The sequence below is a fragment of the Pipistrellus hanaki genome, assembly GCF_964339955.1.
Source record: "Pipistrellus hanaki genome assembly, chromosome: 7".
In the NCBI taxonomy this organism is placed as follows: Eukaryota; Metazoa; Chordata; class Mammalia; order Chiroptera; family Vespertilionidae; genus Pipistrellus; species Pipistrellus hanaki.
In genome coordinates, this window is record NC_140509.1 from 24,240,089 (window position 1) to 24,255,619 (window position 15,531).

At 35.7% G+C, this 15,531-nt stretch overlaps 1 protein-coding gene across 9 annotated transcripts in view; it reads right to left on the minus strand.

The window, feature by feature from the left end:
- KHDRBS2 (KH RNA binding domain containing, signal transduction associated 2) overlaps positions 1-15,531 on the minus strand; it is a 522,833-nt gene that overhangs the window by 287,220 nt on the left and 220,082 nt on the right. For all 9 annotated transcript variants that reach the window (XR_014795558.1, XR_014795559.1, XR_014795560.1 and 6 more), the window contains exon 4: positions 11,208-11,354. Coding sequence is in view for 1 of the 9 variants with exons in the window: in XM_084890368.1 (XP_084746494.1) it covers positions 11,208-11,354 (147 nt within the window). In the remaining 8 variants the exon portion in view is untranslated. The remainder of the gene's footprint in view (positions 1-11,207; positions 11,355-15,531) is intronic.

Sequence of the window (15,531 nt, forward strand, 5' to 3'; positions counted from 1 at the left end):
ATAACTGCATTATTTACAACAACCTCAGTGCCCATCAGAAGTTTGGTGTATAAAATGAGGTGGTGCATTTACACAATGGAATATTACACAGCCATTAAAAAAGAAGGAAATCTTACCTTTTGCTACAGCATGGATAGACCCAGGGATTATTATGCTAAGTGAAATAAGAGAGTCAGAGAAAGGCAAATACCATTTGATATCACTTATATGTGGAATCTAATGAACACAATAAACAAACAACAAAATTGAACTAGAGGCATAGATACATAGAACAAACTGACTGCTGTCAGAGAAGGGGATGAGGGACTGGATGAAAGAAAGTGAGGAATTAGCCAAAGAATATATGTTAAAGCCCATAGACAAAGACAGCGATGTGGTATTGGCCAGAGGGAAGGGGCAGCGGGAGCTGGGTAGAGGTTGGCAAAAGGGGTGGGAACATCTGTAATAGTGTCAATGATGAAAATCAAAGTTAAAAATAAATAAGTAAAATTAACTCTTTTCAATAAATAAGTAATTTTTAAAAATATGCGGTAATAGCATTCTTAACAATAAAAGTATTATCCTCTGGTAATATTTATCATATTTATCTCTAAATAGAATTAGAAATCCAAATATCACAAATGGAATACCAAATGGAAATATGCAAAGGTGCTATGCTCTGTTTTATTCAAATCTAGTTGGTGTCACTTATCAATGGCATTGTAATTAAATATAGATGTCTAGCTGGATCAAATCTTAGACATCCAATTCGTCTTTCATTATCCAATGTGGAAAGCAATACGCTATTGTGAAAAACAAAACAAAATAATTATGGGCTTTAAAGTCAGGTAGGCTTTGCTATGCCAGGCTACTTATCTACTTATGTGGCTACACAATCTTCCTCAGCCTCTATCTCCTCATGGATATAAGCATCACACATCCTTCCCAGTCTTGTTGCGAGGGTAACAAAAGGTAATGTTTATAAGCCACCCACTGGAATGCCTAGCCTAGCAGGTGTTAGATTCTAAACAAATGTCACCGTTCTTTCCCTAAAGAACAATCTACAGGTAAAAGGTATGCAAAGAGAGTAGAAATAAGCTGTTAGCATTTTAATTTTTCTATTAAAAGCATAGTAAAATGAACATTACCCACAGAATTGGCTATTAATGGGAAATGGGAATTGCTATTGTCATATATATCACTTATGTGAATGGTCTGAATCCCCAAATAGGTTTACCATAGTATGTCTACCATTATGGAGGGGATTTCATTAGTATTTGTGCATATTAACTTGACAACATCTGCATAAAACACATGGAAACAATTGTGCACCAAATCCTTATAGAGATAGATGTTTATGGAACACTATGCTTTTTCTCCTGTGGAATATTTCATTATTTTATTTTTAATGTGTAATTTCTGATTTATTACAAAACAAATGTTCATCTTAGAAGCTTCACATCGTATAGAGTTCAAATTTTAAATCTCTGGTGCCTATAAAGCTATTTTTTTGGATGCTTTCTTTTGTGTTCTAAATATAAAGAGACCTCATCACACTAACTGTAGAAGACCTTGGTTATTATGGGAAGGTAGTGAGCTAAAATTAAGTTCCTTTCCCTAGTTTACCAACTCTAACATACCAGCAGATTTTAAGCAAGATAAAGGCTGAGATGATCAGAAACTTAAGGGTACATAAGGCTTTGAGTTCACTTATTCTCAGGTAAGAAAACTGACTGGTATAGGCCTTTTTTGCCTATGGGCTGAGTCTCTGAAAACCAGCATCGTAAAACCCCAGAGTAGCAATGGTAGAGTGACTATTTGGGAAAGAGTTTGACTTGCAAAGATCTATACTTCATCCAAGTGGAGAGTTACTGTAGACCCACTTGAGTATGCCTATTTTCCCGGGCCAGCAAGAAGCTAAGAAGCACCAGAATGGGTAAGCCATTAAGTCTGGAAAGATAAAAGAAGACTGAAGAACAGGAAGGCATTTTTAAGGTTCTCTACAAGTTTTTGGTGGACTGCTTAGTTCTACATTCTTGGTCTATGTTGGGAAGATTGCTTTACTTTCTAACTTTAGAGGACTGAGGTCACTAAAGGTACATAAAAATACAAAACTAACCTTGGCCAGCATGGCTCAGTGGTCAAGTGTTGAGCTATAAACCAAAAGGTCATGGTTGGATTCCTGGTAGGGCACATTCCCAAGTTGTGGTTTCATCCACAGTGTGGGGCAAGCAGGAGGCAGCCAATCAATTATTCTCTTTAATTATTGATGTTTCTATCTATCTCTCCCTCTTTCTTCCTCTCTGGAATCAATAATTAAAAAAGCACACTAAATTGAGATAAAAAACAAAATGGGGGAGGGAGGATAAAGAAAAAGAGAGAGCCAGAGTGCCTGCCCAAGGAAATAAAACTGCTAGAGAAGAGAGAAATAAACCTGAATACAAAAACAAAAGAGATAAGTAAGATACAGTTTTAGTACTTTCTGAAGAAACAAACAAACAAAAAAGTAAGCACAATCTCTACATAATTTTGATCTGAGTAATTTAAGGGATGAAATAGAACATCATCACCCTAAATATTGAATTTATGACTTAGAAGACCTTGCAGAAGGTATCTATCTCTAGAAAACATAAGCGAAATGATAAGATGAACATATTAGAAAAACACAACTGGATAAACGATCTGAGAGACTTGCTATAATTAATAGGAATTACAAAAAGGGAAAATATGGAGAAAAGAAAATATACAAACCATAGGGAGAAAATTTCCTTGAAATAAAGATCTAACACCATTGATTGAAAGAGCTCACTGATTATCAGGCTGGGCTGATGAGAAGAGAGCCACACCTGAGCAGATCCTGGTAAAATTCCTGAACTTGAAGGACAGGTAAAATAATCTCACAAGCTCTCTGAGAGGAAGAACAAGTTTGGTAGACAGGACATGGCTCACCTGTAACACTGGGAGCAGGAAGGTGGTAGAATAGTATCAAGAGACTACTGAGAGAAAGGACTGCATTGTGAGAACCCTAAGTTCACTCAGCTTTCCGAAAGAATGGAACCGAGTTATTTGAGGATTGGCCATGATTCTGCTGGTCCATCCTCCATATATCTCATCAGAATAGGATGCTTGAAATTAGACTCAAACTAACCAGATTATTACATGACCAGTTTTACAGCCCACCTTTCTTTAATTCCATATCACCTCCTACGCCATCTGCCAAGACTATTCATAAAGCTTTGGAAGCTTTAGAAGTCAGAGGGTAGAGAGTGGAAGGAGATAAACAAGGAGTCCATGCCTCCTTCCCTCCTGCTACTCCCCATACTGTACATTTGGGGAAGAGTGGAGCTTTGAATTGAATGGAAATTGACATAGAAATCATAAACTGGAACTAAATGGGCTTAAAACATGAACTGCATAAATTAAGACTCTTCTTATAGGAGAACAAGTGGAAAACTCTGTGATTTGCTCAAGCTGTTGGTAATAAAAATGAAAGAATGACAGTGGTTACAGAATAATATAAACTGATTCCTATGCATACTATATTTAGTACAGACCATCCAGTGAGCCATTTCCACTTCTATTTTAAGGAAGTGGTGCATATGCATCCTTAAAATACTATGTAGAGAGGCTGGGTGACACAGACAAAACAAACAAACAAACAAACAAAACACACACACACACACACACACACACACACACACACACAGATTAGAGATCAGAAAGAAGATATATTATAGTTCATGGAGGAAGAGAGATATGCAAGTTCCCCAGATTGTAGTTTAAATACTGTCTGGAAGAATCAATACACTGTCCATGGTAGCTTGCTTAAAGAAACTTCAGAGACATGAAATGAGATCAGTGAATCAGGCAGGGCAATTCAAAATAAGCTTATGCTGTATCTTAATGAAAATTAGTTGACTAAAAGTAAGAACTAATTGCTAGAACTGAAGTTGAAATCACATTTCAAGAATATTTAGCTTTGCAAAAATAATGTTTTAAAATATGCTATTCTAAGATTTTCCTGTTGCATTAAAAACATTCAATATAAAATAGACTCTTTGTGGGATATCAACTGCCCCTAAGAAACTAATCAAAACTCTCTTCCCCCACAACTCTCTCTTTATCACTCTGTCTCTTGAATTACTCACCTTTGTCTGATTGGTGGTGGTCTTTGTCAACAATTGATTTTTCCTGACTAGAAAAATAACATTTTTCTGTTTGAACAGTGTTTCTTGGTCTGTCATCATTATTTCCCATATTATCCAGTTTGGTATACCATCCCAATTCTCTCTTAAATGTTTCTGCATACATTTATCTGGCTCTTAAATTCTACAAGGGTAGTGGCTGATGTAACACAAATGTCTAGAAGCATGACTGACATATAATTTGATGCTTAGAAATATTTATTGAATTGAGTATAAAAGAAGTTTCCAACTTGCATTAATTACTGCCATTTATTTTCTTTATTTACTTAGCTAAAATCACTTACTTTATTGAACGATTCTGATAATTCGGCTACGTACTTTTTTTTTTTTTTTTTTTTTTGGCTTGATTTCTTTTTGTACCACATTCTTCAATAACTATGAGTCTTTTTTAGTTGATTCCATCTAGGCAAATATTCACAGGTCAGTGTTCACATGTTTATAATATAAAGCTGCAGGATTAGCAATTAGTAAATTGTTCGAATATTATATAAAATTTCTATATTATCCTCTAAGATTTCCCTTACACTAAAAGCTGATAAAGTTAAGAGGTAAGATTCTCACCTTGGAGATTAAACCTGTATTCTTAGAAAGTGCAGATCTTGAACAAAAGAAAACTTTTTAGGAATGCTGCTAAGCCTTCATGCTAACAACATATGGAATTACAAAAGCAGGATTTTTTTTATAATTATTATAATGCCAAATAATGGAGAAGAAGTAACTCATCAAGATGAAATCCAAGTACCTATAGGCGAACAATGCTGGCATCTAAAATGCACTAACTCATGAAAAGAGTGACCTCAGAGAATTTACAACATTGGCATCAAATGAGACCAGTGATAATTAGTAAGGATTTATTTTTAAGATACAAAGCGAATGCCTGGTCCTAGATTCATAAAGAGAATATTTGATTATCTGTACTAGTGAGGAGTCAGAAGATATTTGTATTAGGGTTTGCAGAGAATTCACAGTTCTTTTATCTGTCTTCCAGGTTATGCTAATCAATTAGCAATTCTAACGTGGCCTTGGGTTTTAATAATAAAAAATTATATTATCATGTAATTAATTATATGATAATTATCAGTTCTGTTCTAAGAACTAAGAAAATTTTATTTTTTTTCTAATGCAGAGGCTTATTACTACTAGAATCCCAGTGCATGAAATTCGTGAACTCCTGGGGGGCGAGGGGAGTCCCTCAGCTTGGCTTGCGCCCTCTCACAGTCCAGGAGCCGGCAGTTGGATGGCAGGAGAGGCTCCTGCCTCCACTGCTGCGCTCACCTGCTTATGAGCCAGGCTTCTGGCTGAGCGGCACTCCCCCTGTAGGAGAGCAATGACCACCAGGGGCAGTTCCTGTGTTGAGCGTCTACTCCCTGGTGGTCAGTGTATGTCATAGCAAAGGGTCGTTCTGCTGTTTGTTCAATTTGCATATTAGCCTTTTATTATATAGGGCTACAAGGCATTAGGCTTAAAAATGCTCAATATTAGATGATTATACATTTATCCAAATGTAATCAGAAAATAATCAGAGTGTGTAGAGATACAGTAGATATTTTCAGAGCAAGCAAACATAAATATATGTGGTTTGTGCTTAGTGCTATTACCTACCACACTATTAAAATATGGCTAATTATGGGGAAGAAAAGGAAATTAATTGGTTTTGATAATAACAATCTGAGAAAGCTCTTGACAACTGTTTTACAATAACCACAACAATAAAGGAATAATATACAGGTCACAGATCCTGTTTTCCTCTCTGCACTGAACTTTATTTTGTTATTGTTACTGATCATTTCTTGCCTGTAGGATGTTGTTACTGTAAATGCTGAACTCCTACCAACAGCCAGCCAAACTTCATCTGCCTTTTCCCAACTTGTGGGTCTTATCATTTACCAATGTCGCTTTTGCTGGCTGGTAGGTTTTCATTTAATAAATTGTGTCCCCTACATATTTACCAAATAGTCAATTCTTATAAAATTATAGTATAGATTTCAGAGATACATTCTTACATTTGTAATCTCCCAAAATTTTTCAGTGCATGAGAGTCTAGTTTTTTCTTCCACCTCCTAGACTTAAAATATCCTGCTTCTGTTTTCTAATTTCCTTATATCTGCTTACTTTTTGTGTGATTTTTTACTTGCAATAAATGTCATTTTCCCATTTCAGAGCTAGGATTACAGTCTTTGAAGAATAGATGGCAGGAATATACTCTTTTTGTTTTTACCATAAAGAGGAAAAGGGTTTTACTTTTCCTCCACAGTCACATTCTTGGTAGGTTTTCTATATAGGTTTCCAATATCTCAAACTTGAAATAATACAATTACTCTAATAGCCCCATTTCAAGAATCATGGCTCTCACCATGAAGCATATCCAATCTAATTCAGGGGGGAAAAATAAACCACCAGGCCTGATGCTTTTATTTTCTGTTGAATTTACTTAAAGTCTTATTATATGTGAGAGAGATGAGAATAACAAAAAGATACATATATACCACGAATACAGATATAAACTTTACACACACACACACACACATATTTACAACAGATATACAATATATATATGTATATGTATATATATATATGTGTGTGTGTGTGTGTAATTTGAATATATTCATATACTTAATTTATTTATATATCCATGCCATTCTAAGTATTATTACAGAAGGCACAAAAAATATCTCACATGGTATGTTTCCTTTCTGCCATTTAGTAGAAACTAAACATTGGGAGTTGTGAATGTCCCTTTGGATATATATGCCTTTTATTTAAATGATACAAACCTCCAAGGATGATCATTAGAGGCTTAACACAGGCATGACAAATACTTGTCAAGTTCTGTTAACTCATAATATAGTGTTGTTTAGCACACTGCATTTGGAAAGATTTGGGCCATGACAGGTCTTGGTAAAAATGAATGTTGTCATTTCTCAATTCTGTCAATAACTAACATCTTCAGGAGGTAACAAAGTAATCTATTCATTATCCAATTTCCTGCTAAATGAAACCCATCCTCATATTTTTTAAGAAAAGATATATAAACTCATATTCAATGAGAGGGATTTTGCTTAGTGCTTCAATCAAGTATTATGTTTTAATCATTATTGGATTATTGAGTTAATTATTAAGCATTAGTAAAACTTGCTAATTCCACTTAATTGAAGGTGAGAGTCACCCAACTTAGGAAAATGGAATACAGTGTCATTATATTAAAGTAATCTGCTAACTAGGGTTGGAAAAAGGGTAGTTGTATTCAGGAACAGCAAAGGTCCCATTCACAAACTACCGGGTAGATGTGACCCATAGCACCATGTAAGGCACAACCTGTACAACCACAGCCCTAGTGCCCATATATAAAAAAGGGAGTACTACAGAATATAATAATGAACTTGTTTACCCCTTTACAGCTTGCAAAGGGAAGATAAAGGTATTAACATTACTAAAACATATAGCAAAGGTTCTATTCCCTTTTGTCATTGTCAAATAATTTATTTAACGCACATAATCTGTAAGCTAAATTGGAAAATGTATGGAAGACTTTAATATAGCATCTGTTCAAAGCACTCACAATTTAAAATTATTGAGGTTCAATTTATTAATGTTTTATTGACCTGCCACTCTACTTGTTTTGATAAACAGTAGTGACTCAACAGAGATCAGCAAGCAGATAATTTCCCTGGGCAATAATATATTTTTTTTCTTTAACAATTCATTTAAAGTACTGGAAGTACGTTGTTTTTCAACATCTCCTGGCATTCAGACATTTCATGGACAGTTGTACGTTCTAAAGCTAGCAGTCTTAGAAGATTACAGCCCCTGGACAGTGGGCAAACAGTGTGCATACTTGGAAATATACAGAAGGTGAGGGAGGTAAAAATTCTAATGTGAAAGGACACTTCATTTTGTAGAGGAGCTAGATATCAGAGAAACTCAGCCTTCTATGCTGTCTAGCATGACTTCCTAGCTATACTTCTTCACCTCTGCTGCTTGTGTTAATGTGCAAATGCATTAGCTTCTGTGGACTTGTATATCAAATGTCAAAGGAAACCTGGATCACCAAGTGATTTCCTACAATAAACAAAGAATCAGCAGTTAACTCTCTCCCTTGCAGTTGTGATGGATGAAGTAGACATTTCCTCCTTTGCTTGGTGCTGAGGCAGGCAAGGCAAATGGGGGGAAATCCATGAAGTTGGAGGACCTTCAGTGATTGTAAAATTTGCTCATATAATGCGGAGAGATGTCAGAGTGGTTATTCGTTTTTAAAAGCTCTTCATTCCATCATTTATTCACTCATAAAAAAATATTTATTAAGTGCTTCTTATGTCCCTGACATGGTTCAAAATGGGAGGATAAAGTGGTGAAACTAGACAATAAATAATCATTGCCCTCATAACATGTATATTTTAGCAAGAAAACCAACAATTAACAAACGAGTTAAAAAAGTATATATATACACACACCTATACATTCTGTAGATAATATGGTGGTGAAAAGAGCTCTGAGGAAATACATAGTGAAGAGGGCTAGAGCCTAATGAGACAATGAATGGCAATGTGAAATCAGACAGCAGTGATGATGTGAAACAGAATAGAATTGTGCACACATAATAATATTGTGTGGTCAGGGAAGGATTTCCTGCAGAGCTAACAGCTGAGCCAAGACCCGAATGACAAGGAGATAGCCCTGCCAATACACTGGCGAATAATCTCCACAGGCCCTTACTGAGGAGGGAGCCTGGAGGATGGCATGGAAGGAAGGCTGCAAGTCTGGAGCCCAGGAAGTGGGCAGTTGGACAGGGAGAGGTAAAATCCCAGAGATAGACAGGAACAGGACAACCTGGCCAATGGAAGATCTTCAGCCTTCATCTGGGTCTGTATCTGTAGAGAGCACCTTGATTGTGGGGTATATTCCCCAAACCTGGACCAGAAAGCTGTTCCCTCTCTCCCTGGCACCCTGTCAGCCATTCAAACAAACACTGATTCAGTCAGACTTTCAAACAAACACTGATTTGCCAGATATGATGCTAAATGTTGAGCATCCAAGGGAGGCACTGCTAGCCCTCAGTGGAGAAGAGCATCTCGAGGTCTAAGAAGGAAAATGTATTAGTGATATTTATAATAAAATAGGGTTAATATAGACAACAGTCTAGGTCCAAGATATATGTAGCAATAAAACAGTATTTCATCTTATATATTTTACCCCAAAAAGTCATTCCTAGACTATCTACTATGAAAATAAAATAGATTAAAAAATAATCGATTTACATAGTACTTCATAATTGTCTATGTCTTTCATATGCAGTAATAGTCACAATAGCTGTGACACAGGTCAGTCAACTATAATTATCTTCTTTTTAAAGATGAATAAGCTGAAGCTCTGGGAATATAAATGCCTTGTCCACAGTCATGAAATGAATTAGTAATGTAGGCAGACCTAGCATTTTTCTACCCATTCAATATCACCAGAAGTTTGGTCTGAGGTAGACATAGTAAAAAATGTTTACCCAATAGTACTAGGCATTTTGTTCAGAGGAAAGAGGGAGAGAGAACATACATATCATCCTCATTCTTAAAAAACATAGGGTGTACCTAGGGAGGTGTTCAGATGAGCACCAGATACTAATTTGTGTGAAAATTCAGTCTGCAATGTGTCAAGGAATAATCATTAGTGGTATAGCATTATTGAGAACCTTGTCCTGAGAGAAGTTTTTAAACTGGGCATATAAATTAATTAATTATGTTGTTATATTTTGATTCTTTTACATTCTGAAATGGTTATTTTTTCTTTTCTTTTCCCATTCTTAAAATCACTGTCAATCAATGAATCTTATACATCATTTCCTCTGAGTTTATCCAACAGTTTAGAAATCTACTGTGTTCTTTGTTACACAGATTTCTCTCTCTCTCTCTCTCTCTCTCTCTCTCTCTCTCTCTCTCTCTCTCTCTCTCTCTCTCTCTCTCTCTCTCTCTCTCCCAAAGACTTTTGCCTAGGTACTCTAGAAAACCTTCCTTAGCATTCTCTTTTGTTTGTCTTATTCCCAGCTCTAAGTCTGTTGCCAAGATTTCTGTTTGAATGATCTCTTCCTAGAATGCTAAATTGTCAATGTTTAGAAAAGCTTCATTCATTTTATCTTCCTCAATTTTTTAGAAAATCAATACAGAATTCTATTCAATATGCAGCCATGAATTTATTGATTTACTAACCAAATATTCTCTACTGCTCTCAGTTAGTGCAATGCATTTATTTTTCCAAGTTTTGCTTCATGTCAACAAATGTCTGTTTCTATTAACACTGATTATTTTACATTACGTTGTATAATGAGCCAGCACTTGGCATACCATCACATAAAAATGCATTTGATGTTTTCAAGTAACATCATTGTCTTGTTACAAATATGGCATATATAATCTTTTTGTTCCCGCTACAAATGCAAATTCTTTGATAATTAAAAATTGCCAATAATACATGTCAACTACCAATTTATTAAGACACAAAAGAAAAGTATACAGCTTCAATTACATTTTTGTGTTTATGTGTTCACTGTCTTACTCTTCATGGTTATGCACTGATGCACAACTGGGAATGTACTGAAGATAAATATTGAAGTCAAACCATCATGAGGTAGCAACATGCCAGATCCTATGCCAAGTGTTTTGGATATTCTATAGTTCCTATTAAGTCTCTGAATAATTAGTTTGAAATATGCATTTCCTTCTAAAAAGTCAGTGGAGCTCCAGGCAAATTTTTAAAAATAGAAACTGCTGCCGGGACCGGTTTAGCTCAATGGATAGAGCGTCGGCTTGGGGACTGAAGGGTCCCGGGTTCGATTCCGGTCAAAGGCATGTACCTTGGTTGCGGGCATATCCCCAGTAGGGGGTGTGCAAGAGGCAGCTGATCGATGACTCTCATCGATGTTTCTAACTCTGTATCTCTCTCCCTTCCTCTCTGGACAAAATCAATAAAATATATTTAAAAAAAAAAAAAAATAGAAACTGCTGAGAAACTTCTTTGTAAAAAACGAAAAACACTTACGGGAACCAGGAATTTTTTAATCTCTTCCAATGCATGACTCATACGTGAATAAGCTTCCCCAGGTGGAGCGAACACTTCAATTAACACGTGAAGTTCATCACTCAAGTGGGCATATTTGGCTTCCCCACTCTTCCTTAGCTCTTCTTCCTGTGAAAGAAGTTATTTTTAGAAATACAAATCCACTCATTTTGCATTGATTTAACATTCATTGAGACTGACAAAAGGATATAATCTAAGCAAATTTTCTATAAGTAGAAACCCTTTGAGAAATAAAAATCAGGTACAAGCCATTTAAAGATTTTTAAAAATCAGTTTTGAGTGAATGATTAAAAAAAAAAAAAAAAAGCTGGCACACTTATCATCTACAACAGATTTTAATCAGCTAAATGAAAATGTTAAATCCCTGAGAAGATTTAGCAGAACTGCCATTAATTCTTCAGTGTGCACCACCACATTCTGGAAGAAAAGGATTGTTTTTACATCTGATAAATAAGATTTTGCAAATCATAAACCAAAGATTATCACTATTCTTTAAGAGAACCAGAACTTTTTGGTGACATTTAGGGGGTGAAAGGTTATTTGTTTGCTATTAAAGTATGTAAAACCAATGGTTATCTCCCCAACAAGTTCCACTGACCCAGATTATCAATGAGCTTCACACCCACGTCTTCTGTAAAAATTTGTTGCCTCATTTTGGTCAATAGGAGTATGTTAAAGAGATGATGGATAAGTATTATGTTGGCGTTAGTTATGCATGAGCTACATATCCTCAGCTGAACTAACATTGCATTCCTATTGGACCAGATTCTTCACAATCCTGTACCCAACTGATTAGTGAAGCCTGATTGGCTCTTCAATCTAGGTGAAGAGCCAAGCAGCATCTGATCCATATACTCTGCTAGTGTGTGCTACGTATTTTACACATATCATCTCTAATATCACAATAATCTTGCACATTACTCACAGATTTCAGATTGGGAAACTCAGTTTAAAAGACTCAGTAGCTTCAGCAAAATCAGGATTCAAACCCAGCTCATTTTGCAGTCAGAGTTGCATTTTTCTTTCAGGAATTCACAAAAGCAAAATTTTGTTAAATAAATAACACAAATATTGATTATATTTTATCTTTCTTGACACCCCTCCCCAATTTCCTAACAGTTGTTTCATTAAATTTCAAAGGATTAAAAAAAAAACAAATTTTAGTTTTATATGAAAATTAAATTGAAAAATTTACCCGAGTAGACCTAAGCTAGATAAACAAAAGCAAATTGGCTATTGATTTTAGATAAGTTAACTGTAGGGCCCAGGTTAATGTGTTTATCTGATTAGAAATGCCCATCATTTTGACACAAGGAAGGTCCATGACTGAATGGGAGAAGAGGCAGCCTGCTTTCCTGCTCATTTCTCACCTACTCAGACCTTGGGGATATCAACCTTTTTTAGCCTGACAATCCACACTCCACTCCACTAGCAACTCTATCTAACTAGGAGTTTTTATTTAAAAGAGTTGTTCTTAGTTCCAAATTCTCAGTTTGGGGAAGAAAAGCAGAGTTTGACTAAAGGAGTATATGCATCATTGGGTGTAGGAAAAATTTCCTTCCTCTTTGGGTTCTGCTGGGAGGCAAGCTGCTTCTTATCGCAGGTGTCAGCTTCATTTACATATAACTGCTGAGCTGTTAAACCAGGGGTTTCCTGATTGTGACCTCTTCTCAATACTTCTTAAATTCATTTCCAGCTGGTTATTAAGGGTTACTCACGAGCCACGTTTTATAAGGCCTATGTACTGTGATATGTAGCTTTAAAAGAAGAATCATAACACTGATTTCTTTACCTCATCAAAAAAGACATTAAAGGCCAGCCAGTGTGGCTCAGTGATTGAACATCAACCTATGAACTAAGAGGTCTTGGTTTGATTCCATCAGGGCACATGCCAGTAGGGGGAGTGCAGGAGGCAGCTGTGGATGATTCTCTCTCATTATTGATGTTTCTATTTCTTTCTCCTCCCTTCCTCTCTCTAAAATAAATGGAAACATATTTTTAAAAAGTTACTGGTTACTAAATATAAGGGATTCTAAACAAAGTCATTAGAAAATATCAAATCCAGTTTTATATATCCCCAACCAACCCCCATGTTATGTCGTAAGGTAAAAATATAAGTAAAATATATCTGTTTTTATTAGTTATTTTACAGAGACTAACATGGCACTAAATAGAGTGTAACTGCATTTTTGCATTTAGTTGGTAAGAATTTTAAAGGAAACCTTTTCACCAGAAATATTATTTGTACGTTATATTCTACAACAGATATATTCCTGACTTGTAAATAACTTATCAATTAGAAAATTTTGCTCTTAATTCAAAATAGAATGTTTATTGAAGAAAACCTTTAAAAAATCCTCAAAGGTACAATTTTTTTTTTAAATAAACAACTACACAATTCAAGATACACTTTTATCACTTTCAGGGTATTTTTTTTCAAGTCTCCTTTTACTATAACAATAGTAATGAATTAAAAGTCAGAATGTTGGTAGTGCTTTCCATGGAGTATCCAATTCTATCTGCATGACTACACTTTCCGTTAGAGAAGGTTATTTCCCTCCTTTGGCTAATGAGGAGATTGTGGCACAGAGAAAGAAACTATCCAGAATTACACAGAGTATGCATCATCCAGTTGCATTACCATCCAGATTATCTGACATCCAAAGGTCAAACTGTGAATCGCTATAGGCGTATTGATAGTACAGGTACACAAATGCAAGTAACTTTTTTATCCATTTATATTTCCCCAGGGTATCTCTAGTCTCTGGAAGAACTTGGCCAGTGGTCTCTCAGCAATTCCCTGGTATCCAGGCCCCATAGTTCTGTGCTCTCCAGGGCACTTATAGCAGATTACAGATTTTTACACAAAAGGCCCTTCTCCCTGAACACCCTTTCCTCCCTCTTCTCCCCGCCTTCCCCCTCATAAGGGTCTGATTTAGTAGCTGTGTGCCCATCAGTGCCCTGTGAAACTACTATTTTCAACATTCTGACTAATTTCCTTTTTGAAGACCTTACCTAAAAATGCTAGTGACCTCGCATCACGTTGTTCATTTCTCACTCTCTGTTCTACAACCATCAGTTCCAAAGAAGGCATTCATCCAAAGTTTTTTTGAAGGGTGAGTTCAGATTAGTTTGCATAATTTCTCATAAATATTCATCTTGTATTCCTAAAACAAATGGGCTTCATGAAGGATCTCTGTTTCCTTGAATACTCCTGGCAGGATTGGATAGGACCCTCCACACCCTGATTCTATTTTGGGGGATAGGGACTCAAGTCAGCCCATAAATGGGTATTCCACCTTAGTTCCGATGATTCAAGACAAATTCCCAATCAGGACACAGCATCAGATGTGCTCTGGTACTGAGTCTGGCCATTTGGTCCCTGGATTTGCCAAATGCCAACTGTAATGCTAAACTCAAAATTTCTTAAACTACCCAAAAAGATCCTCTCTCAAAATCACTGATGGGTAACGTAGACTTCAATGAAAATATCATAGGGCACAAAGCAAAGAGGTCACATTGATAATCTCATTAGGGACAACTTAAAAAAAAAAAATCTTCATTCTCTTGTCCCAAGCCCTTCCCTGCTTCATTACACAATTTTAATTTTTCTCTCTCTATCTCTAATGTGCATATTACTCTCTCCTCCAGCCTGAAATTTCCTAGGGAATTGAAAATTATTTTCACCTCTATTAAACAGAGTAATTTAGTTATTGAATGGTAATTCCCAGCTCACATGTCCAGGTCATTATGGAGCTCAATGAAATAAAGGGAACACCAGTAAATGACACATTAGAAGTCACAGTATGGAAATGTACACGCATGTACACACACATACTCTCACACACACTAAAGCACTTTTTACAGTGTGATTCTAGCAAAAGTAAATGTTTCCATTTTGTCAAATTAAGAAAGATAGTCATGTGCTTTGGGCATTTTTTAAAGAATATGTTATAAGTTGCTCATAAGATGATGTAGACAATATATTCCTCCTTTGTGTTTTCCTAAAAGAAATCTCATTACCAACACTGTCAGTAGAGAGAACACCTGAATAACTGAGTTGATTCCTTACTCGTCATTTTTAAACACCTATGTGTTCATCTAGATATATGCATAATATGTGATGTAATATACATTTTATGTTGTCTTTTCTTAAATATCTAATTATAAGAGAAGTAGTCTTTAAACTATCCACTTAACTGATTCACCAAATTAACAAAATATTTTTCCCTCGAAAAATATATAAGCTAATGTGCAAGATAATATGATGGTTTGAGCTTCTGCC